The following is a 23349-nucleotide window of genomic DNA, read 5'->3' as shown; positions in this document are numbered from 1 at the left end:
GACCCTGATTCCAAATAACAAACAAAACCAAAGCAAAGCCAAACACATCACTGACAACAAAGGATTCCATCAACAGTACTTAGACACGGCCTGGCCAGGGCCATCCACAAGCACAGGTTCAATGTCTTCATTAACCAGCTTCAACTTCCCAGCACCTGGGAAGTACTCTCTCTCCAAAGAAAATCTAATTTACATCTGCCCTGCCTGAAGCTCATGAGGTCCCTGCCCATAAGATTCTGACACACGACCCCACATTAAGATTCGGAGATACTCTAGAATTCATGCAAAAATAGTTAAAACTACAAACGTTCTTCCCACCTCTTCAGCTGCATGTTACACGAACGTGTGGCACAAGAGCATCTGCTGGGACTAAGAAATAACCACTTTGGTCCGAGTTTTTAGAAGAAAACTATATTCTTTTAAAGAAAATGCCAACATCCTCCTTGGGGGGAACTTAATTTAAGTCAAATCACATAGTTTTGTGGTGGAGCCTGAGACAGTGCGCGCAGATGCTCCCGGGGTCTGCGGGGAGCCCTCGTGGGCTTTCTCTCTGCGTCTGAATTCGCACAGGGTCTTCTGGGGCTGATGCTGGAAGAGCACTGGCCCAGGCTGGGATCCAGAGAGGGGGAGGACTGTGGCTGAAAACACCCATCAAGGCCAAACCACGGCATGCCCAGGTTGTCACTGCTCCCTGGCTGTGATCACACACAAACAAGGCACCCTTCCCCCATGGCACCAAGACCCTCCAAGCCCTGCCTCTGGGAGCTGAGGTCAGGCGGAGGAGCTGGGCCTGTCCCGAGGCTGCAGGGTGCGGGTGTCCCAGAACCCAACAGGGGAAGTGGCTTGAGGCACGGATGGTGAATAAATAGAAATCGATTATCTGTCGCGGGGGTCCGGCCCCTGCGTAAGGACAGCAGCTCGGTGGAGGGGGGAAGAGAGGGGAGCGTGGGTCATCCGTCTCTCCTGATGGCTGCTTCTCAGAGCTCAGTCACGTGCACAGCCGGCGAGGGGAGCGGGCCGGGTCCCAGGCGCCTCAGGTGGCATCGGCGGCAGAGCAGATGCCCCTCCAGGGGGTAGCAGCGGCGTCCCTCCTCCCCGCTCAGCTGGAGCCCGCAGTCCTGCAGAGAAAAACCACAACCCTGAACCCCAGTAAGCAGGAGGCTGGGCATCCTTACCAAAGGAGCATCAGGGTTGTGGTAGATTACGCCAGCTATGGACATTAATGAAATAGAAGAGAAGCCCTTGACACCCAAGGACCTGGAATCAAGTCTAGCCTCAGGGAAAGGGCAGGGATGGGCAGTGAATATGGGCTCTGCCTAACAATTTATACTGTTTTTTTTTCTTTGTTTCTGTTCTTTTTGTTGTTGTTGTTGTTGCTTAAGACATGATCTCTCTATACCCCTGACTGCCCTAGAACTCAAGTTTTATACTGGGCTGGCCTCGAACTCACAGAGACCCACCCGCCTCTGCCTCCAGAGTGCTGGGATTAAAGGCTGCAACACCACACCCCGCTTCACAAGCTATGGTTTTTGAGAACAGGGCAGGGCTGGAGGGACAGATGGCTGGCTCAGTGCTAAAAGCTTGGTGCACCTCCATGTAGACCACAGCTCAGACCCCTGCACCCCAGGACAAGCCAGACTCCCACAGACTCCAATAACGCCAGTTCTGACTCAGCACCCCACACACAGACATGGATGCCCACACACATACACACAAAGCAACAGCCACCAAGCCAGGTGTGGTCGCCACATCTGTAATCCCAGCATTCCAGAAGCAGAGGCAGTGAGTAAAGTTCCAAGCAGCATGATCTACATAGCGAGTTCCAGGCAGCCATAGCTACAGAGCAAGACTGTGCCTCAAAGGAACCAAAGACAACAAAATTCCAAACACACTTAGCAGACTGTAACCCCAGGAGGCTGAAGAAAGAGACTGGGTGTGAGTCCAGCCTGGGCTAACAAAATCGTCCAAAGGCTGGAGATCTAGCTCAGCAATAGAGTTCTAACAGTGTGCACAGGATCTGTGCCCTAGTGCAGACACACAGTGAGTTCCAGGACAGCCAGGACTATTGTGGGATAAATTTTTTGTACACTGTGAAGATATATCTTTGCCAAGGTACCTTCTGATTGGTTTAATAAAGAGCCGAATGACCAATACCTTGGCAGGAGAAGACAGGCGGAATTTCTGGTCGGTGGGGTGGGGTGGGGGTGGGGGAAGGAAATTAATCTAGGTGTGCAGAGATGCCAGCAAGAGGCAAAGCAAGTCAGACGGACAGAATGGAAGAGAGGTAAAAGCTATACAGCAGAACACAGATTAATAGAAGCAGGCTAATCTGAGTTATAAGAGCTAGTTGGAGAAAAAGCCTAAGCTAAAGGCCAAGCTTTTATAATTAATAGTATGTCTCCGTGTCATTAATTATGGGCTGGCAGTCCCAGAAAGTCCGATGAGAAAGTTTACTACATTTGGTACCTGTGGAGAGGAGGATCAGCTGATCATTTTCTCCATTCTGTGCATCTATCAGGTTTATACCCTAATATCTGACTCCTGAGCTTTGTTTATCAATGAAACAATAAAAGAAGCCACTATACTTGGCATCCAACATGTGGCACAACCACACACTTGCCCATCACACAGAGACTAAACAGAAACTGATACAGCTAGCTCTCCCAGGACCTGACCATTGTCCCAGTTTTCTCAGGGTCCCCTGGAGACGTCAATGTCCCCAGACAGCAGGAAGCAGTCTAGAGAACACAACGCTCACAGTCCCAAGAGGTGAGGTGGGTGGGTTATAAATGTTTGTCATCTTTTAGGGGGGTTGGTTGCAAGCTGCTACTGGTCATGGTCAGGGAAAAACTAAACAAAGCAGGTTAGACTTCTTTCTGAAAAGAAAAAGGGGGGTATAGGAACAACAGAATAAGAGGGTAGATTATTGAATCTAATTTAAAACACAAAAAAGCAACCACTAGTCTCAAATATTTTATATTGGTATGGATCTTTAAACAATGATATAAATTTAAGGTTATTTTTGTTAGAACATACTGTATATATGTTTCTGCTCTTGTTTAAGGTATTGTACCTATGCAGCTCATTTTAAAATGTAAAGTTCTAATCCTTAAAGGCTATTATTAAAAACTGTTTAGGATAATTAAAAAATGTAGGTTAGTAGTCAGTCATCTATAACAATCAAACTTGTAGTCATATAGGAATATTTTCAAGAAATATATTTTAAATAGAAAGATGGTCTTCAAACACTTCAGAGATCTACAGAATATGGTATTTAAGATGTTTTAATAACAAAGCTTTTCATGACAGTGAGACATGTCTGCTCCTGGCAGCACCAATCTACTTCAGAGAGGAGGATGGTCATCAAAGAACCTCCATATGGAGTTTGTTTTGACTGTGACAAAGTTAGCCACTGGGCAAAGAAACTTCCCTTGCCTCAACTGCTGACAGTATGCTGTCCAAACTGGACAAGCAGGACACAAAAGGCGACTGTCAAACTTTGGCAAGACAAGGTAGGACAGTCCTTCAAAATTCTCTGCTTTACAGGAAAGTCTGTCAGATGTTCTAAGCCTGTAGGCTAAAGATGGATGCCCCAATATTGCAGAGGAACCTTGGGTGACTGTATAGGCAGCCGACTGTCTGTCGTTTCTCTAGTTTGGGAAGTTGCTTTCTCTAAACTTCCTGTTTACTCTAATAATATTTTATCCTTCTTGGGTCTCTGATGAGGGCTGAAGACTAGATAGTTATACTGTTTTCTCTTACCAAAGTTAAAAAAAAAAAACTTACAAAAGAGATGTAAAGTTTATAAAGGTTGAGATATAAAAGCTTAAATTGTTTACCTAAGAAAATCTTTTAAGGTATTTAAAAGATTTAAATCTAAAAAGGTATTTTTTGGTTAGTAATATTAAGTTATGATAAAACATTTATTTAGACAAAAAGGGGGAAATGTTGTGGAGAATCTTTATGTACACTATGAAGATGGGTCTTTGCCAAGGCTCCTTCTGATTGGTTTAATGAAGAGCCGAATGGCCAATACCTAGGCAGGAGAGGATAGGTGGGATTTCCAGGGAGAGAGGAGGAGATGAATCTAAATGCACAGAGACACCAGCGAGACACAGATTAAGTTGGACATACAGAGAGGTAAAAGCCAAGTGGCAGAACATAGATTAAGAGAAGCAGGTTAATCTGAGTTATAAGAGACAGTTGGAAAAAAGCCTAAGCTAAAGCCAAGCTTTCAAAATGAATAAGAAGTCTCCATGTCATTATTTGTGGGCTGGCAGTCCAAGAAAGTCTGATGAGAAAGCTTGCTACACAGTAAGATCCTATTTCAAAAAAGCAAACAAACAACAGGGGGGTGAGCTTGGTCTCATGTCTTGGGAGGAGTGGTTGAACCATCAAAGAGGTTTTGGGTCTTTGGGGGTATGTCCTCAAGAGGACTCTGGAACACTGACCTCTTTTTTTCCACATACATGTATTATTTTATTATCGTTGTTATTTTTTTTTTAAAGACAAGTTTTCTCTGTGTTGCCCTGGCTGTCCTGGAACTCACTCTGTAGACCAGGCTGGCCTCGAACTCACAGAGATCCACCTGCCTCTGCATCACGAGTGCTAGGATTAAAGGCACCAATGCCTGGCTGCATGTATTATTTGTATGTGAATGCAGGTGTACCAAAGCATGCATGTGAAGGTCAGAGGAAACTTGCAGAAATCAGCTGTCTCTTCCACCAGGTGGGGTCCTAGGGATTAAACTCAGGCCCTAAGACTCAGTAGCAGGTGTCCTTACCCACTGAGCCATCTAGAAGGTCTCACCAGCCCTCTTCCTTACCAATAATGAGGTGAGCAGCTCTGTCACACCACAGGCCCAAAGCAATGGAGTCAACCAACCATCATGGGGTACAACCTCTACAACCAAGCTGAAGTAAACCTTTGTTATGTAAGTGGGTGACTTCTGGTATTTGTTACAGTAACAGTAAGTTACAGCATACTCATCCTCTGCTAGAATTCTGATGCACACATTGTATCTCCTACACATCCACATCCAGTCACCTACCACACACACCCCCATCCCCACTGCCACTCGACTCCACCAGCTTCCTTTTTTGGGTCCCTACCTGTAACTCCCCCTCTTCCATAATTAGTTTCCTGCATGGTTGTCATTTTGTTTGGTAAGCCCCCGCTGATATGTACTGTCCCAATCTCTTGAGTGCTGGGACTATAGGCATGCTGGGTATGGAGGCATACCCCTGTAAACCCCAAACTAGGGAGGCTAAGGCAGTTAAGAGCACACGTTCTAAGGCTGGGCACCTTTATTCCCAGCACTCAGGAGGCAGAGGCAAGAGGATCTCTGAGTTTGTGGTCAGCCTGGTCTACAGAGTGTGTTCTAGGACAGCCAGAACCACACAGCAAAAAACCTGTCTCAAAAAACTAGAGTGCAAATTCTGGGCCAGCCTGTGCTACATAAGCAAGCTCTGAGCCAGCTTGGGCTACACAGAATCCCTGTCTCAAAAGCAAAATGAAAAACAGGGAAGTTGGTACTCTTCAGCGTGCACAGCCTCTACCCCCAACCTCTGGCAGTCTCACCGGCAATACAGAACTACACACACACACACACACACACACACACACACACACACACACACACATACACACACACACACACACACACACACACACACACACACACACACACACTTCAACATTAAAGCACTGCCTGGCTAACTCTTCTTCAAATCTTAGGCTGGGTGTCACCTCCTCCAAGAAACCTTCCATGATTTTCAAGGCTCTGACTACTCCTTCAACAGCACACATCACCTTATGTGGACAGTGCCACTTGGGAATTCCCGTCTATTCTACTGACTCCAACACCCACCTAGTGAAAATGTGACTATGGGAAAGAGAAACAGGCGTGGGTGGAAAGAAAGGAAAAGGCTTGCTGGGGGAGTATGGGGCAGAAGCCACGAGAGGGGGTCCATGAACAGACACGCAGGGTGAAGGGGCAACAGTGTGTGGGAGGGTCTGCAGAGGAGGGTGTGAGGCTGGGGCGTACCTCACAGTGGTAGCACTCCACATGGTAGTCTCTGTCCATGGACACCACACGAATGGTTGTTTCACAGCCCTGGAGGAAGAGGCGGGTTCACACACAGGCTCCTCCCTGGACCTGGAGCACCAGAGCCTGTCCATCAAGGCCCCTCTCTACAATGTGCTACCTTGGATAGACACGGCCCATGCACAAGGACATGGTACTTCAGCAGGTGCACAAGAGTGGATATGTATGTGCCCTGGGCATCTTCCCCGAATGGAGCCACACACATGCATGTGACAATAAGAAAGTCACACCAGGCAGTAGAGGCACACGCCTCTAATCCCAGCACTCAGGAGGCAGAGCCAGGTGGAGCTTTGTGAGTTCGAGGCCAGCCTGGTCTACAAAGCGAGATCCAGGACAGGCACCAAAGCTACACAGAGAAACCCTGTCTCGAAAAACCAAAAAAAAAAGTCGAGTGGGTGTTGGCTCATACATGCTATTTTCACTTCTCTAGAGCCAAAACTCCCACTACCAGTCGAGTTTCCTGGGTAAACTGACCTGGACAGACATGGCTCACATACAAAGACCCAAAATTAAGAGTTGCACAGGAGCCGGGCGGTGGTGGCGCACGCCTTTAATCCCAGCACTCGGGAGGCAGAGCCAGGCGGATCTTTGTGAGTTCGAGGCCAGCCTGGTCTACAGAGCGAGATCCAGGACAGGCACCAAAACTATACAGAGAAACCCTGTCTCAAAAAAAAAACAAAAAAAATCAACAACAACAACAACCCAGACCGAGGCCTCCCCACCTGCTCCTCTTGCCCTGGGCCACCCAACACCACTGCAGAACGGTATGAGCCGTTGTGCGGCCCTTCCCTATTGCAGGTAGTGGAGCAGAGCGCTGTAGTGGGACACACTAGCAGCACTTCATCCAGGGCACATCTGTCCCACCCCTGCATGAACGCCCTATGTTCCTCAGCTCTGACCACCTTTGCTCACTCCTACTGTGGCCCAGGATCTCAGACAGAGCACAGAGGAGTGGGCAAAGCCTCAGGACCAGGCCCCTGCTGCTTCCCGGTGAAGTGTTCCTACCTGTGCAGGGAGGATGGGGCGGGCACAGGAAGCACATTTTGGTGCAAACACCCTGGAAGGTGAAAGGAAAGTGGGCGTGAGGAGGTCGGTGAGTACAGGCAAGTGCACAGGGGTAGATCTACCACAAGAGCTCCAAGGAAAGCCTGCCCTCCTGTGTGGACACGTTTCTGCCTTCTCGGTACTAATGGCTGAAGCGGTCCTATCTGTCTCCTGCCTCCTTCCTCCTCCTCCTCCAGGACGGCCTCAGGTCCCCTCCAGCCATCCCCTATGCATTCTCTAGCTCGTGATATCCAGACTGAAGCCATCCCTAGGGGGAGACCTCTGCTACCCTGAGTACCAAGGCTAAAATCAGCAGCAGCACAGACCCAGAGCTCTGAGGCCTGAGCCTGGAGCCACGGCAAGCAACAGACTGGCTGCCCATGTGGCACCAGGACCCTTCCCTCGGGAGCAAAAGGCCAGACGGCAGGGAACAGTCAAGTGAGGCCCACCAGAAGAAGAGGGGTAGATGTAGGCAAAGGCGGCAGGAGGGGACTGGTGGCCAGACTACCCTGCAGAGGGACCAGAAAGCACAAACGCCCTGCCCTGCCCTTATAGTTCAATGCGAACCATCCCCTGGGCTCATGTGTTAGAACACTTGCTCCCCAGCAGATGGCACTGTTCTGGGGGCTAAATGGTGACAGCTCACTCCAGGTTCCTTCCTGAGGTCTCTTCCACCAAAGCCAGCGCTGTCCCCAACACCATGCCTTCAATACCAGGCCTTGCCCATTATGGTGGACTGTCTTCTGAATCGTGAACCAAACCAACCTCTCCTTACAATGTTTTGTGAAGAACCGTCACCACAGCGGGAAGTCACTAAGTCACCTGTCCCAAGTGTGAGAACACGAGGTCGGCAGCCAACAGCCACTGAGGGCCGTGCTGCAGACCACACCGCTCCAGCAGGACACTCACGTGTGGTAGTCTCTAACGCAGTAGATATTGCTCTCCACGTCCACGGTGAAGGGGACCCCATCCAGGCACTCGTTGCACACTGAGCAGCGGAAGCACCCGGGGTGGTAGGACTTGCCAAGGGCCTGCAGGATCTGGGGGAGGCACAGGCGGGACTCAGCACTGCCCCCAAGAGGTCATGGCTCAGAGCCCTGCCATGGGTCTGGAACAGGAGAGATTGGGGCCCTCAGACTCCCCCCGGGGTGGGGGGACTCCAGGTCACAGGGGAGTTTCTTACCATCTCCATGATAAGGTGTCCACACACGCTACACTTGTCAGCTGTTTGCTGGAACCCGGAGTACTGAGAGGGGACACAGGATCCAGGACGTCACGTGACAAAGGGGCACTCACTGTCGCTGGCCACAGGTCTGCATGTGAGTCCGAAGGAGGGTCCCGCCCCTGCTCCCACCCAGCTCGGCCAGCAACACAGTGCAGACTCACCAGGAAGTCCTCCTGGCAGTACACTTTCTCACCCACGTTATAGAAGGCCTTCCCGCGGAGTCGTCTCCCTAGAAGGGTAAGGAGTAAAGGGGAGGTCCCTGGCTTGAATGTCAGCACTCACCTCCAACCAATGAGAAAGTAAACGACGAACATCTCTAAACAACCCTTTATTTGTTTTAAACATTTATTTATTTTATGAGTGCTCCATCTGCAGGTACACCTTTATGCCAGAAGAGGGCATCAGATCCCTCATTATAGATCCCTCATTATATCCCCAACATTGTGGATACTGGGAACTGAACTCAGGACCTCTGGAAGAGCAGCAGCCACGCTCTTAGCTGCTGAGCCATCTCTCCATCCCCCTCTAAACATCCCTTTAATGCTGTCCATGCTGCTGTTATAAACATTTCAAGCCAGAATGGTGTCTCACACCCGGAACCCAGCATCCCATAGATGAAGGCAGGACTCCAAAATCTGAGGACAGCCTAGCCTACAAAGTACGACCTGCCTGGAAAAACCAAATAATAAAGTTGGGTGTGGTAGCAGGTGCTTGTAATCCCAGCACTTGGGATATGGAGGCAGGAGGACCCTGAAGTTCAAGGTCACTCTTGGCTACAAAGCCTAGCTAGCTGGAGGCCAGCCTGGCCTCTTAAACAACTTCCCCTACACCTCTCCCTTTACCTCTTCCTCTCCCTCTACTGCTCACCTGGCATTGCCCTCCGGCAAGAGGTGCCAGGAACTTCAGCCTGGTGAGGGTGCTTTTGAAAAACACACAGCTGCATCAGGCACGTTGGGGAGACGGTAAGTCGTTTCCCTCTTACACATTTTGTGACAAAGTATGGTGGTCCACACCTGTAATTTCAGATCTCAAGAGGCAGAGGCAGCAGGCAATCAAGGCAAGCTTGAGATATATAGGAACACCCTATCTAAAAAATCCCAGAGCTGGGGATGTGTGGCTCAGTGGTAAAGCCCCTGCCTAGAATCCCCCAGTGAGGGGCTGGGGTGTGGCTCTGGGTTAGAGCCCCTGCCTAGAATCTCCAAGTGAGGGGCTGGGGTGTGGCTCAGTGGTAGAACCCCTGCCTAGAATCCCCCAGTGAGGGGCTGAGGGTGTGGCTCAGTGGTGGAGCCCCTGCCTAGAATCCCCCAGTGAGGGGCTGGGGTGTGGCTCAGTGGTAGAGCCCCTGCCTAGAATCCCCCAGTGAGGGGCTGGGGTGTGGCTCAGTGGTAGAGCCCCTGCCTAGAATCCCCCAGTGAGGGGCTGGGTGTGTGGCTCAGTGGTGGAGCCCCTGCTTAGAATCCCCCAGTGAGGGGCTGGGGTGTGGCTCTGGGTTAGATTTCCAATACCACAAACAAACAAGATTATTCAGTCTTGTGCTAGCAGTTCTAGGCAGTGTATAATAATGGGACATGTGGAATTAGAGGTGACGGAGACTAGAAAAAAGTAAAGCTATCTATGATCACAGTCGACATGATTGAGTTGTAGAGAAAATCATTAGTAACCCACTAACCCTACTAAGTTTATTGAAATTCCAGGATAGGCTAGAAGGCCAGCATATGAGAACGTCCAAACGTCCAAATGCATTTTTATTCCAGGAACCAATATTGGGAAAACAAAGCTACAAGTTTTGTTTTGTTTTGTTTTATTTTTTGAGACAGCTCTGGCTGTCCTGGAACTTGCTTTGCAGACCACATCTGCCTCTGCCTCCCAAGTGCCAGGATTAAAGGCACATGCCTTTAATAAAACTACATTTATGAGGCTGGAGAAGAGGTTGGTTCATGGTTAAGATTGCACATTGCTCTTGCCAAAGACCCAAGTTAGATTCCCAGCACTCACATTAGGTGGCTCACACTGGTTGTTAACTCCATCTCTAGGGGATCTGACACACTCTCCTAGCCTTTGCTGGCACTGAAAACACACACACACACACACACACACACACACACACACACACTCCAAATAAATTAATTAAATAAATGAATGACCAAATAAATATATAAATAAATAAACAGGTGGGTGAATGAATAAATAACTCTGTATACATAATAAATAAATCTTTTAAAAAAATCACACGAAGAAAAATGACTCACAAAATATACACCTGTGAAATAATTTGGACCTGAATGCCTGTAAGTAAACTCCTACAACTCAGTAAAGGCAAATAATGAGGTAGCAGCAGGAAGACCTCTGTGAGTTCAAGGTCAGTCTGGTCTACAGAGTAAGTTAAGTTCTAGGACACCCAGGGCTCTTACACAGAGAAACCCTGGGGGGGAATGCAAATAATTCCCAACTTTATAAAAATAGGCAAACATTTGAACAGATTTCTCCAAAAAGTACATAGTAGGCTGGCAAGATGTCTCAGCAACAAAGATGCTTGCTGCCACACCTGACAACCTGCGTGTGATCCCTGGAATCACATAGGGGAGGAGAGAACTGACTCCTGCAAGTTTGTCCCAACTCCCAACATACATGCAAACACATGTGCATGCATGCATGCATGCTTGCATACACACATACACACAAATACACAATAAAAATGTATTTTTTTAAAGAACAGAAGATCTATTAATGGCCAAAAAGCAACCAGTCAGATGCCCACTGGGGATGCACATGGACTCACGGTGAGATCTCTCTCACCCAGCAGAACGACTACAGAAAGACGGCAGCACCAAGTGTTGGCAAATGTGCGGAGCACAGCGGCTCGTGGGCTCTATGGGGACTGTCGATAGTAAGCTCCTTGGAAAGACAATTTGGCAGTCTCTCATAAAGTCACACACACACCCTAGACCCCCAAATCCTGCTCCTTGCAATTCACTCAAGGAAGGGAAAACGGATCGTGGCACAGTCTGGTGTCTACTACGATTACAGAGAAACAAGCTGTGGTCCGCTCACACAACAGACAGCTGTGTGACAGTCAGGAGCAGTGCACTGCTCACACAGGAGACACGGATGGAAAGAAATCACGCTCGTGGGAGCAGCCACCCTCGGGATAAAGCCAAATCCAGGGCCTGGCCCAGGCAGAGAACAGTCCTGCCTCCGTCCCCAAGAGCTTCCCAGCTACCTGTGGTTAAGTCTCCAGGGAGGGGGCTGGAGAGATGGCTCAGCGGTTAAGAGCACAGGACCCGGGTTGAGTTCCCAGTACCCGAACGGCAGCTCATAACTGTCTGAAACCTTGACACCAATGCACATAAACTAAATTTCAACAAATTATTAAAAACAAAAAGCCTCCAGGGAGCAGTGAATTCAGTCCAGAGACTGTGCAGCAGAAGGAAACTATTCATTTCCCACCCAGGTCTAGACAGCAGAGTTCAGACCGATCAGGCCCCTGGCGGCGGCTCCTCACAAAGCCTGACTGAAGGGTGCATTTGAGGAGGAAAAAACTCCTGAGGTTATAGTTGAACAAGGCAAATTCAATTTGTGTATGTGTGAACATGCTTGTGAAAGCCAGAGGTTAACACTGTAAGCTTCCTTGATTCCTCTCCAACTTATTCTTTGAGACAGGATCTCCCTGACCCTGGGGCTCACCAACTGGCTGGATGAGCTAGTCAGCAACCCATGAGGTCCTGTCTCCACTGCCCCAGCACTGGGATCAGTGTGGCTACACTCGTGGATGTTGGGGCTCAAACTCGGGTTCTTCTCGTGCAGCAAGCACCTTCCACACTGAGCCATCTCCTGCCCTGGCCCTCCCTCTTTTTAAAGAAAATCTCAAGCCAGGCATGGTGGCACATGCCCTTAACCCAGCACTCCACTCGGGAGACAGAAGCAGGAGGATCTCTGTGAGTCTGAGACTAACCTGGTCTACACATTAAGCTCCAGGACAGCCAGAGCTATATAGAGCTCTGTCTTGAAAAACTAGAAAAAAAAAGTGTGGGGGGGGACACCTAACCACAGTACACTTGATTCTGCTGTGGACAGCATTTATTCGGTGGGAATAAGATAACTGTGGATTACTGACTTATCCAGAGGGATGGGAGACCATGAGGCCTAAGAGGGCTCTGCACATCACAGTGAAGTAGACAGATTTGCCCAAACTGACACCAAGGAATGGTAGTGCATCCTTAGATACAGAGGGATCCCACTGTTTCTTTTTGAGGAAGGGTCTCTATGTCACCTAGGCTGGCTTTGAACTCTGTTCTGCCTCGGTCTCCTGGGAGGCCGTATTACAGGCAGAGTCACTATCTTCAGGGCTTGACACTGCAGCTTCTCTTTGACTGGATACTATGTACTCTACTGTGATAAAATAAGAGTGTGGAAGTATCCCAGGCAGGCAGGGCATAGTTAGGAGCACTGGCTGCTCTTAGAGGACCCGGCTTCAATTTCCAGCACCCACATGGTGACTCACAACGCCAGTCCTAGGAGGTCCAACAGGCACACATGTGGTGTGCACACATGCATGCAGCCAAGAACATTTATACAATAAAATAAATAAATCTAAAGATTGTTTAAAAATTTTAACCTCACGTCCAGATGGTAGAAGGCCCCTCACCCACACCCCTATCCCTCCCAGGCAGACAAGTACCCTATGTAGATGGAAGCATCACAGCCTAGGACCCCAGAGGAGCCTTGCTGACAGCCAGCAAAAGGCCCCTCCCTGGTTCCATGGCACTTCCTTAAGCCTGCGCCTCTCAGGCCAGGCCCAGCAAGGTGTCACAAGCCACGCGCAAAGGGAGAATGGGAGGATGGGAGCAGCCTCCTTACACCCCAGCTGAGGGTTTCCTGTCTGAGACTTGGGTACAGGGGGTGGTGGGGCAGCAGGGGCGGGGCAGGGGCTGTTACCTACCGCAGGAGTCACAGACGAAGCAGTCGGTGTGATACAGGCTCCCCATTGCCTGGCACGCCTGCCTCGCGCCGTAGATGCCAAGCCCACACTTGATACAAATGCCTGTGAGGAGGAGCAGGAGAGCAGCAGCTGGTACTGTGTCCTGTGGAGCTGGGTGCCAGCCAGGCCCCCAGGCCAGCAGTGCCAGGTTCCGAACAGCTAACATTCAGCTACAAGGACACTGCTGGAAGCTGAATTTGCCCACGTTTGAAGCATCTGGCTGGGGGCACTCTTGGAAAGCCATGGAAACTTAGGGACATGGTACCTGGCTGGTGGATAGGGGCCACAAGAGGCAGGTCTGGAAGGTTGGACCCACACAGGTACACTCAAAGACTTCACTGCCCTTGACTGGTGCCCTTCCTCATCTGTACAAGATTCAAGTGTTCCGAGTGCATTTCACAAACATAGCCTGCTGCCTGCTCACCCTACCTTCTTCTTTTTCTTTTTGATTTTTCTAGTGACAAGGTTTCTCTGTGTAGCCTTAGCTGTCCTGGAACTCCTTCTGTAGACCAGGCTGGCCTTGAATTCAGAGATCCACCTGGCTCTGCCTCCCGAGTGCAGGAATTAAAGGTGTGCACCACTTCTTAAATGTAGAGAAACCCTAGTGCAGAAAAATCCCCAGCCCCAAGAACCATGTGTTCCAGAGGAGAGACACATACAAGTCACACGTCAGATGAACAGGGAACATGTTAGATGACACATGCCTGTGACCCCAGCACTCAGGAGACCAAGGCAAGAGGACAGCTCGGGGTTCCAGGCCAGCCTGGGCTACATGGCAAGCTGGAGGTTAACCAGAGGTCTATCTGGAGACCCTGCCTCCAACAACAACAATAAACAACAGTAACAGTGATGACGATGAGTGATGATGAACAAATACACTGGAGAAACGTAAGAACAGGTCGAGGGGCTGGAGAGATGGCTCCTCCAGAGGACCCGGGTTTAACTCCCAGCACCCACATGGTGGCTCACAACTGTCTGTAACTCCAGTTCTAGGGGATTTGATACCCGCACACAGTCATACATACAGGCAAAACACCAATGAACATAAAATAAAAATAAATAAGTCATTAAAAAAAGAACAGATCGAGGTGGAAACAGATGCAGAGACCTGCAGCCAACATTAGGCAGAGCTTGGGGAATCCTGAGGGAGAGGGAGAAGAAGGATTGTAGGAACCAGAGCGGTCAAGGACACCACAAGAAAACCCACAGAATCAACTGACCTCGACTCATAGGGGTTCACAGAGACTGAACGGACAACCAGGGAGCCTGCAGGACTGACCTAGGCCTCTGCACATATTATACAGGTGTGAAGCTTGGTCTTCTTGTAGGGCTCCTAACAGTGAGAGCATGGGCTGTCCCTGACTCATTACCTGCTTTTGGGACCCTTTTCCTCCTACTGGGTTATCTTGTCCAGCCCTAATAGGGCAGGAGGTGCCTAGTCTTACCACAACTTGATATGCTAGGCTGGCTGATATCCAGGGGAGGCCTGCCCTTTACTGAAGAGAAATGGGGCGCAGGGGGGGGGGGTTGGAGAATGGGAGGAGAGGAGGGAAGGGAAACTGCAGGTGGATGTAAAAATTACATTAATAAATAAGTCTTTTTAAAGACTGGATCGAGAGACTGGAGAATGGCTCAGTGGTTAAAAGCACTGGCTGCTCTTGCCGAGAACCTGGGTTCAGTTCCCAGCACTCACTTGGTTCCCAGCCATCCACAACTCTAGTTTCAGAGGGTCCAATGCCCTCTTGATCTCTGAGGGCACCAGGCATGCAAGTGGTACACAGACATACACACATGCAGGCAAAACACTCATAAAGTCAATCGGTCCAAAAGAAATGAATGGATAAATCAGTGCTGGAGAGATGGCTCAGTGGTTAAGAGTACTTCCCAGCACCCACATGGTGGCTCACAGCCACCTCTAACTCCAGTTCCAAGGGCTCAGACACCCTCTTCTGGCCTCCACAGTCACTGCACACACATGGTGCACATACAGGTAAGCAGGCACAAACATACACATAAATAAAAGTAAAAATAAATAAAAAACTTTACAAAGGATCTATTTTAAAAATCTAGGGTAGCTGGGCATGGTGGCACACACCTGCAACCCTGGCACTCGGAAGACAGGCCAGGCACACAGCACACTGGAGGGCAGCAGGGGCTATGTAAGCCCTCATCTCCAACAAACCAAAACAAAGAAAAAAGCTAGAGGGCCAGGTACGTTGACACATTTGGGAACTGGAGAGGTTGATGTAGTGCATCTCAGGTTCAGGGTCAGTCTGGGCTCATGGAAAGTTCCAAAACAGCACAGGCTGCATAGCATGATCTGGTCTATAAATACACAAACCTTGGGGCTAGAGCTTCAGCTCAGCAGCTCACATCTGACACGTGTGACCGCCCCCCCCCCCCCCCACACCTGGAGGATTTTTACACAGGATAGTGAAGGACAGTCCCTTTGTAGTGTCTACACCACGGACAGCGCTTTTTATGCAGGGATCTAGGAATACTGGATGGAACTGGGGACCCCAGCAGGCCAAATAAAGGAAGAAACACAGGACTGACCAGCGGTGTTAGGAGGATGCCTGCTCCAAGCCTTGTGTACTTTTAGCCCAGCCCCCCTGGAGACCCAAAAGGCTGCTCCCTGTAGCAACCCAGGGTGGTGGTTTGCATGAGAACAGCCCCCATAGACTCATGTTTGAATGCTTGGTCCCCACTGGTGGAACTGTTTGGGAACTTGTTGGAGAAGGTGTGTCACTGGGAGGGGTTTCAAAAGACTGGGCATTTCCAAATTTCTTACTCATGCTTTCAAATCAAGATGTGAGCTCTCAGCCAGGTGTGGTGGCACACACCTTTAATTCCAGCACTCTGAAGGCAGAGGCAGGCGGGTCTCTGTGAGTTCAAGATGAGCCTGATCTACATGGCAAGTTCCCAGGCAGCCAGGGCTGGCAGAGAGACCCTGTCTCACAAAAAATAAAAGACGATGTGGCCTCTCAGCTGCTCCTCTACCCACGCTCTTGGTCCACCGTCACGGACTCGGCTTTGATCATGTGGGTCCTGGGGAACTGAACCCAGGCTGTCAGCTTAGTAGACAATGTTGTAACACTGACCACTTGATTGGTCCTCTCTGTGTTGCCCTGGCCAGCTTCCGTACCCTGGGCTCAAGCACTCTCGACCTGTCTCCCAAGTATAGGTAGGGTATAGCGGCTATGAACCACCACACCTGGTTTGTTTCCTAATCTCGACGTCGTCCCTTCCCTTCAGTCCTGATTCTTCAGAATGTAACTGGCATGCCATCCAGGCCCCAAAAACCCACCCTGACACACTGCCAGACTTCTCTTCCGAGAGTAAAAGAGGTCTTCCTCCCCTCCCCCAGCAGCTTTGAGAATCAGACCTCCCCACGTACTTGACTAAACTACAGCAGTCGACACTGGAAGATGGAGTAGGGAGGCCAAGGCTGGCAGATCCCTGTGAAGAAGACTGGCTGGGGTTGGTTCCCAGCACTCACATGGATGCTCACAATCATGTGTAACTCCAGCTCCAGGGGATCTGACACCCTCTTCTGGGCTCTGTGGGCACCAGACATGCATGTGGCACACATACATACATGCAGGCAAAATATTCATACATATAAAGTTAACAGATCTTTAAAAATTAAAAAATAACAAAAAAGTATAAAAGAGGGTGAAAGGGTGTGTTAAAAAGGTAAGCTCCGCCAGGCGGTGGTGGCGCACGCCTTTAATCCCAGCACTCGGGAGGCAGAGCCAGGCGGATCTCTGAGTTGGAGGCCAGCCTGGTCTACAGAGCGAGATCCAGGACAGGCACCAAAACTGCACAGAGAAACCCTGTCTCAAGGAAAAAAAAAAAAAAAAAAAAAAAAAAAAAGGAAGCTCCTATGTTGCATTAATTTCTGTGTATATTCTCTATGTACCCAGATTGCTTTAATAAAAATGACCAGGTATGGGGGGCTGGAGAGATGGCTCAGCGGATAAGAGCACTGACTGCTCTTCCAGAGGACCTATGTTCAATTCCCAGCACCTACATCGCAGCTCACAACTGTCTGTAACTCCAAGATCTGACACCCTTATATAGACATATATGAAGGCAAAATACCAATGTACATAAGAATAAATAATTTAAAAAAAAAAAAAAAAAAGAATGGGCAGGTGTGGTGGTATATCCCTACAATCGCAGTGATCAGAAAACTCGGCAGAAGGATGATGAGTTCTAGGCCAGCCTGAATCACAGAAGGAGAGTCTGCCTGGAAGAAAAAGAAGGTGACTCCAGGGCACAAGACACCTCGGAAATGAGGGGGAGGGAGGGTATAGGCAAGGACTGAGACAGGGAAGGTAGATGAAAGGGCAGAGGGACTCTGTGTACATGTGCACACACGAGTATATGTGCATGCCGCGGTACACAAGTGGGCAGGAGTCGGTTCTCTCCTGCTTCCATGTGGATTCCGGGACCAAACTTGGGAGGTTAGGCTTGGGTTAGCCACTGAGCCATCTCACCAGTGTGTGTGTGTGTGTGTGTGTGTGTGTGTGTGTGTGTGTGGGGTGTGTTTGTGCGCGCACTCATGTGAGTGTTCCTTCTACAGATTTATAACGGAAAGGAAGGGGCCAACGGTGAGAGGGGAGCTAAGCTGGAGGAAGAGGTTAGAGAGAAGACTGCTACCCTCTCAGATGGCAGGAGTGAGGCCGGCCGGGACTGAAAGCATGCGGGAGGAACAGGAAGACTACCCTGGCGGACCTCAGGACTCTGAGCGACGTGGAAAGTGGGATGTGTGGCAGGAGACCAGAGGGCTGTTGAGGGAATAGAAAGGCATACTGACTGAGGCTAAGCGGAACAAGTAGAGTCCTGAAAACCACTGAGGTCAAAGACCAGCAATTATTCCAGGGCCAGTGAAATGGCTCAGAGGGTCTTGCAGCTAAAGCTGACCACCTGGGTTCAAGCCTCAAGACCTGCAGGGTAGAGGGAAAGAACCAACTCCCACAAATGGGTCTCTGACCTCTATACACAGACCACAGCATTCATGTCTCTACACCCACATACACCCCTCCCACACACACATGTAATTTCTACAATATTAAAAAAAAAAATCCATCCGGGTCCCAGGGGCTTTCTCCAAACCCCTAACAGCCAGGCAGAATAGCGAAGTGTGTGTGTGTGTGTGTGTGTGTGTGTGTGTGTTGGGGGGGGAGAATCCCAGCAATTCAGAGTGGGGGTCCTGTGAAGAATCAAATAGGAGTCAGAACCAAAGGCTGCGGAAGAGAAGCAAACACAGGGTGTGGTCTGAGGCGTCTTAGCAGCAGAGGAGCTTCCAGGAGCCTGAGGCTGTGGTCGAACTCACGAGGAGAAGGCAAAGTTCCAAGACAGGAGTAAATGGCACGGGGTACCGAGAGGTCAGCTGAAGCGGGGCTCAGTGAGGAGGGATGGCACAGGCAGGGGAGCACGATATAGACAAGGTTTTTGGAGGCCAGACTTCCTTCTCTAAGAGGTATTTATTTATTCAGGTTGAAAGATTTGAATTTTTTTTTTTTTCTGTGTACCCTTGGATGTCCTGGATCTCGCTCTGTAGACCAGGTTGGCCTCGAACTCACAGAGACCCACCTGCCTCTACCTCCCCAGTGCTGGGATTAAAGGTGTGCGCCACCACTGCCGACAAGATTTTGAAATGTTTTAAAATGCAAACTGGATCTAGCTGCAGAGGTTGGCGAATGCCTATAATCCCAGCACTTGTGAGGCTGAAACAGGAAGAGCTCAGCCTGGGCCAAAGCTCTGGTCTTTAAATTAAAAAACAAACTGGAAATTCAAACATTTTTGTTTTCTGCCATTCTATAGCACAGACTGGCCTGGGATGCATAATCCTTCTGCCTCAGTTTTCCAAGTGCTTAGATTACAGGTGTTTAACACACCTGGAAACTGCCATTTTTATAGCTCAAAACATCAGCTGTCATCAGATACATAGTTCAAGCAAAATTGCCTGTATTTTTAAGAACCAGAAAAAAACAGGCTTGGGGGTTGGGGGGTGAGGGACCAGCACTAAGGCCAGACCTGCAATTCCAACACTTAGGAAGGCTGAGGCAGGAAGGTGGGTAGTTGAAGGTCAGGTTGGTTTACAGGATGAGACCCTCTCTAAAAGGGGAGGGGGGCTGGGGACATGGTTCAGTTGACAGAGTGCTTGCCTAGCATGCATGAAGCCCCAGGTTCCATCCTCATCACCCCAGAATCTGGCTGTGGTGCACACCTGTAATCTCACCACTTGGAGTGAAGGCAAGAGATAAAGGCTATCGTTGGCTAAAGAGCTCAATCTAGACTACCTAGCACTAGATGAGACTTTACTCTGAGGGGAGCCTCCTATAATCAGCCAGCTCAGACTCCTCCAGGGCTTCAAAGGACTAAAGCCGAACCCTTGCTGCTCTGTGAAGGAACCTTCCTCTCTTCCTGTTTTTGGCCACCAGTATCCTTACTTCCAGCATTACCTACCCAGGGTGACATGCAGTCTCCGGAGCAGCCATGGGGGACAATGGGTAGCTAATGCCAGCCAGTGTGCAGGGGCCAGATGCTCGACCCTTCAGAAGATGCCTCAGTGGCTTGTTGCAGGAGGCCAGTTTCCCAGTCACTTCCTACTCCCAGCCCACTACCAGCAGCCACCACCACATCTGCTAAACCACAGATTCCCATCCTGACTTCTCACATCGGACCAAGCACCTCATTCCAGAGACAGGCCACCCCTTTAGCCCACACACGCCCTTGACGTTGACCTATCCTGGGCTACAACCTTCTAACCTCACTATTCTCCTCTGTCCTGGAATGCACCCACCGACCTGCTAAAAGGCAGCCTCTAGTCCCCCAAGATCTACTTCAAAGCAACCCAGAGCCACTAGTTCTACTGGACTGAGAAGGCTCGAAGTCTGCCAGGCCTGTCCCAGGCTTGCTAACCATGCATACCCTCCAAGCCAGGAGCTTCAATCCCTCTACCCTGATTCACCTTAAGTAGTGTGCTAAGCAAAGCCCTCAGAGACTGTTGGGCTACTGCATGCAACTACTTCGCCAAAGCTGTTGTGAGTCTTATTTCCTTTCTTTGGTATTTGGTAGTATAAAGTCCATTTTCTGTTGCCACTTTTTGAAAGAAGGAAGGTCTTGCTATGTAGTCCTGACTGGCCTGGAACTGTATGCAGACCAGGCTGGCTTTGAACTTTGAACTATCTTACTGTTCCTGCTTCCCAAGTGCTGGGATTACAGGTCTGTACCAACCATGCCTGGCTGAAGTCTGAACTTCTCCTTTGTGTATCCAGCTGTGAGGTTGGTTTGTGGTTCTGTTTGTTTTGCCTTGCTGAGGAACAAACCCAGAACCTTGAGTGCTCTCGGCAAGTGCTCTACCCCTAGCCCAGTATTCCTTTAGGAACTACACAGTATATGCGACTCAGGCCAGAGCACCCTGGTGTGCCTGGCCTGGTCCTGTGGCCTCACACAGTCCTACCTGCAGCCAGTACCAGCACTGAAGCCTCTGTCACAGGGGTTCAGGGGTACCTAAGGCACCTCATCTCTCTCCCTAACCATGGCTCACACAATTGGAAGGGGAGGTAGACTTCCGTTCTGCTCTTCATCAAGCATTGGTAGGGTGAGCTGGAGCGATGCTAAGGATGAAGAATGCCCAGCAAAAGGGACTTAAGTGGTTAGCAATTAAGAGCGCTTGCTGCTCTTGCAGAGGCCTCAAATTCCCTTCTCAGCATCCGTATCTGCTCACAATGGACTGTTACTCCAGCTCCAAAGGATCTGACACCTTCTTCTGGCCTCCTAGGGTACCCTTGCATACATAACTACATCTTTTGCCAATCCTGGGAAGGCAGAGGCAAGATCTCTGTGAGTTCCAGGCCAGCCAGAGCTACCCAGTGAGACCTTGCCTCTTAAGTAAAACTTTTTTGAAGTGTCCAGAAAATAGCTTACTTTGCCAATCTACCTGATTTTGTTGCCCCCCCACCCCGCCCGCCCCGCATCCCGGCGTCAAGTCAGGAAGCGCGCGACACCCCCGCATCTGGCGGGAGAACAGACCCCACCCGCGCCTAGCGCATCCCGGACCCCCGGACCCCGGGCCCGGCCCGCGCGCTCACCGAAGTAGTCTCGCGCCGTGCGCGCCTCGAGCGCGCGCTCCAGCTCCCGCGTGAGCGCCTCCAGCCGCCGCTCTGCCGCGCTCGGGCCGCCCTCCCGGCCCGGGGGTAGCGGCAGCGACGGCAACGGGAACGGGAACGGGGCGGGCTCCGGAGAGCGGGCGGGCGCGGGGCCGACACCGGGCGGCAGCAGGTCGGCATAGGCGCCCGCCGAGCCGCGGGAGCCCAGGCTGGACACGCTGGAGCGCGCGCTGCCCCCCGACGGCGGCCCGGGGCCGGGGCCGTGGCGCTGGTCGTAGCCCAGGCTGATGCCGCTGGAGCGCGCGCTGCCGCCGTCCGAGCCCGCCAGGCTGGCGCGCGGGCCTCGCTCGGGGCGGCTCGGGATGTCGGGCGCGGCCTCGGGGCCGCCGCCGCCGCCGCCGCCTCCGCCCTTGCCTCTGCGGCCCGCCGCTGGCGCCGCTTCGTCCGCCGCCCGAGGCCCGCGCCGCACGCGCCCGGGGGAGTCGGCGGCCGGCTCCGGCTCGCGCAGGCCCAGCCCGGCCAGGAGCAGAGCCGCGTCGTCTGCGGCCGTCCGCGAGCGCTGCATGGCCGTCGGCCCGCCGCCGCGGCGCGTCACCTCCGCCGCCCGCCGCCGCCGCTCCGACAGCGCCGCTGCATCGTCCGCCGGCCCGCAGCCCGCCCCGGGACCCCTGGGCACGGGCCGGGGCGGGGCCGGGGTCGCGGTCGCTCGGCGTGGGCCGCGCGCTCGCGCGGGGCCGTGGCGGCGAGGGAGGGAGGGACGGGGGCGCGCGCGGCGGAGGAATGCGCGCGCAGCTCGGGGCCGCGCCCCCTGCGCTCCGAGGCCCCGTTGGGGAGGGGTGGCGGGGGTGGCGGCGGAGGGACTCCTTTGCCCCGTCAGGAATGCGAGGAAGGAGACTGCGCAGCGGCCTGTGGAATGTGGGGGGCGGCGACGGCCGGGCCGAGGGGCGCGCGGGCCGCGTGGGGACGCGGGCGAGCCAACGGTGGCCTAGGCTCTGGTCCGTCCCGGGGGGCCTCAGGGTACGCTCCAGATCTCCCCACCAGGCTGAGCCCTGAGCCCACAACCTCCCCATATTCCTCCCAGGCGCTCTGCTCAGCGAGCGCAGCCTGATGCTGCCTTACACCACATGGATGTGACACCAGTGTGGGAATGCTGGGAGTTCCAAAAGCGAGATACCAAAGTGGAGATTCTGACAGTTTCTAAAATGGGACGCCAGTGTGGGCATTTTAGCCACTTTTAGGTCTCTCCCTCCCAATTACACATTCTGGGACTTAGAAAAAGTTCCAGGACCCATTGTGAATTTGACTTCCACAAAATTCTTTTAGGCTGGAGCCTTGGCTCAGAGGTTAGGAATACTTGTTACTCTTGCAGAGGACCCAAGTTCAGTTCCCAGCACACACAGGATGGTTCACAACCATCCTTAACTCCAGTTCTAGGGGATCTGACCAACCTCTTCCACCACTAACTAGGCACTAACATGGTGCATATACACACATTCGGGCAAAACACTCATACACAAAAGATTAAAAATCTAAAGAACAAAACAAGCATGTTGATCACCTGACAGCCACAAATCCCTACTTTAACTCAGAATTATTGTCAGTTTAGAACCAGTATCCACTAGGCCTTGGGATGTCCAAATGTTTCCATTTCTCAGAGGTACAATTGCACTGTTAGAACAGCCTTCGTCCCTCTGTATAAAGGATACACGAAAGGCTAACATAGACGCCTCTGTATTGTAACATGCCTCTTACTCGAGGGGACCTGGCCTTCCCTTCAAGGGGTTCTGGGTTTGTAAACTGGCTCAAGTCTGAAAATTGGTTGACAGGCCAGAATTCTCTGTTGTTGTCATCAAGTGTTACCTTTCTTTCACTA

The 23349-nt window shown here is 51.2% G+C and overlaps 1 protein-coding gene across 1 annotated transcript; it reads right to left on the bottom strand.

Annotated features, from left to right (window-relative positions):
* Nucleotides 1-392: 392 nt before the first annotated feature.
* Nucleotides 393-22072, bottom strand: Wtip (WT1 interacting protein). Its single transcript, XM_052711742.1, has 8 exons — nucleotides 21459-22072; nucleotides 13315-13416; nucleotides 8537-8604; nucleotides 8334-8396; nucleotides 8060-8190; nucleotides 7112-7163; nucleotides 6047-6115; nucleotides 393-1118 (listed from the first exon to the last, which is right to left on the bottom strand). The coding sequence occupies exons 1-8, from the start codon at nucleotides 22039-22041 to the stop codon at nucleotides 978-980; spliced, it is 1209 nt and encodes a 402-aa protein (XP_052567702.1). The 5' UTR covers nucleotides 22042-22072; the 3' UTR covers nucleotides 393-977.
* Between the last annotated feature and the right edge of the window lie 1277 nt (nucleotides 22073-23349).

Source organism: Peromyscus californicus, unplaced genomic scaffold (genome assembly GCF_007827085.1).
Source record: "Peromyscus californicus insignis strain IS unplaced genomic scaffold, ASM782708v3 Scaffold_4__1_contigs__length_199733344, whole genome shotgun sequence".
Taxonomy (NCBI): Eukaryota; Metazoa; Chordata; class Mammalia; order Rodentia; family Cricetidae; genus Peromyscus; species Peromyscus californicus.
Note: the sequence above shows the minus strand (reverse complement) of the source record. Positions and strands in the feature narration are given on the sequence as shown.

Coding starts and splice junctions, on each gene's coding strand:
- Wtip (XM_052711742.1), bottom strand. CDS start 22,041: ATGCAGCGCTCGCGGACGGCCGCAGACGACGCGGCTCTGCTCCTGGCC. Junction 6,116..7,111: donor GCCCCATCCTCCCTGCACAG/GTAGGAACACTT, acceptor CTCTTCCTCCAG/GGCTGTGAAACAACCATTCG. Junction 1,119..6,046: donor TGGAGTGCTACCACTGTGAG/GTACGCCCCAGC, acceptor TTTTCTCTGCAG/GACTGCGGGCTCCAGCTGAG.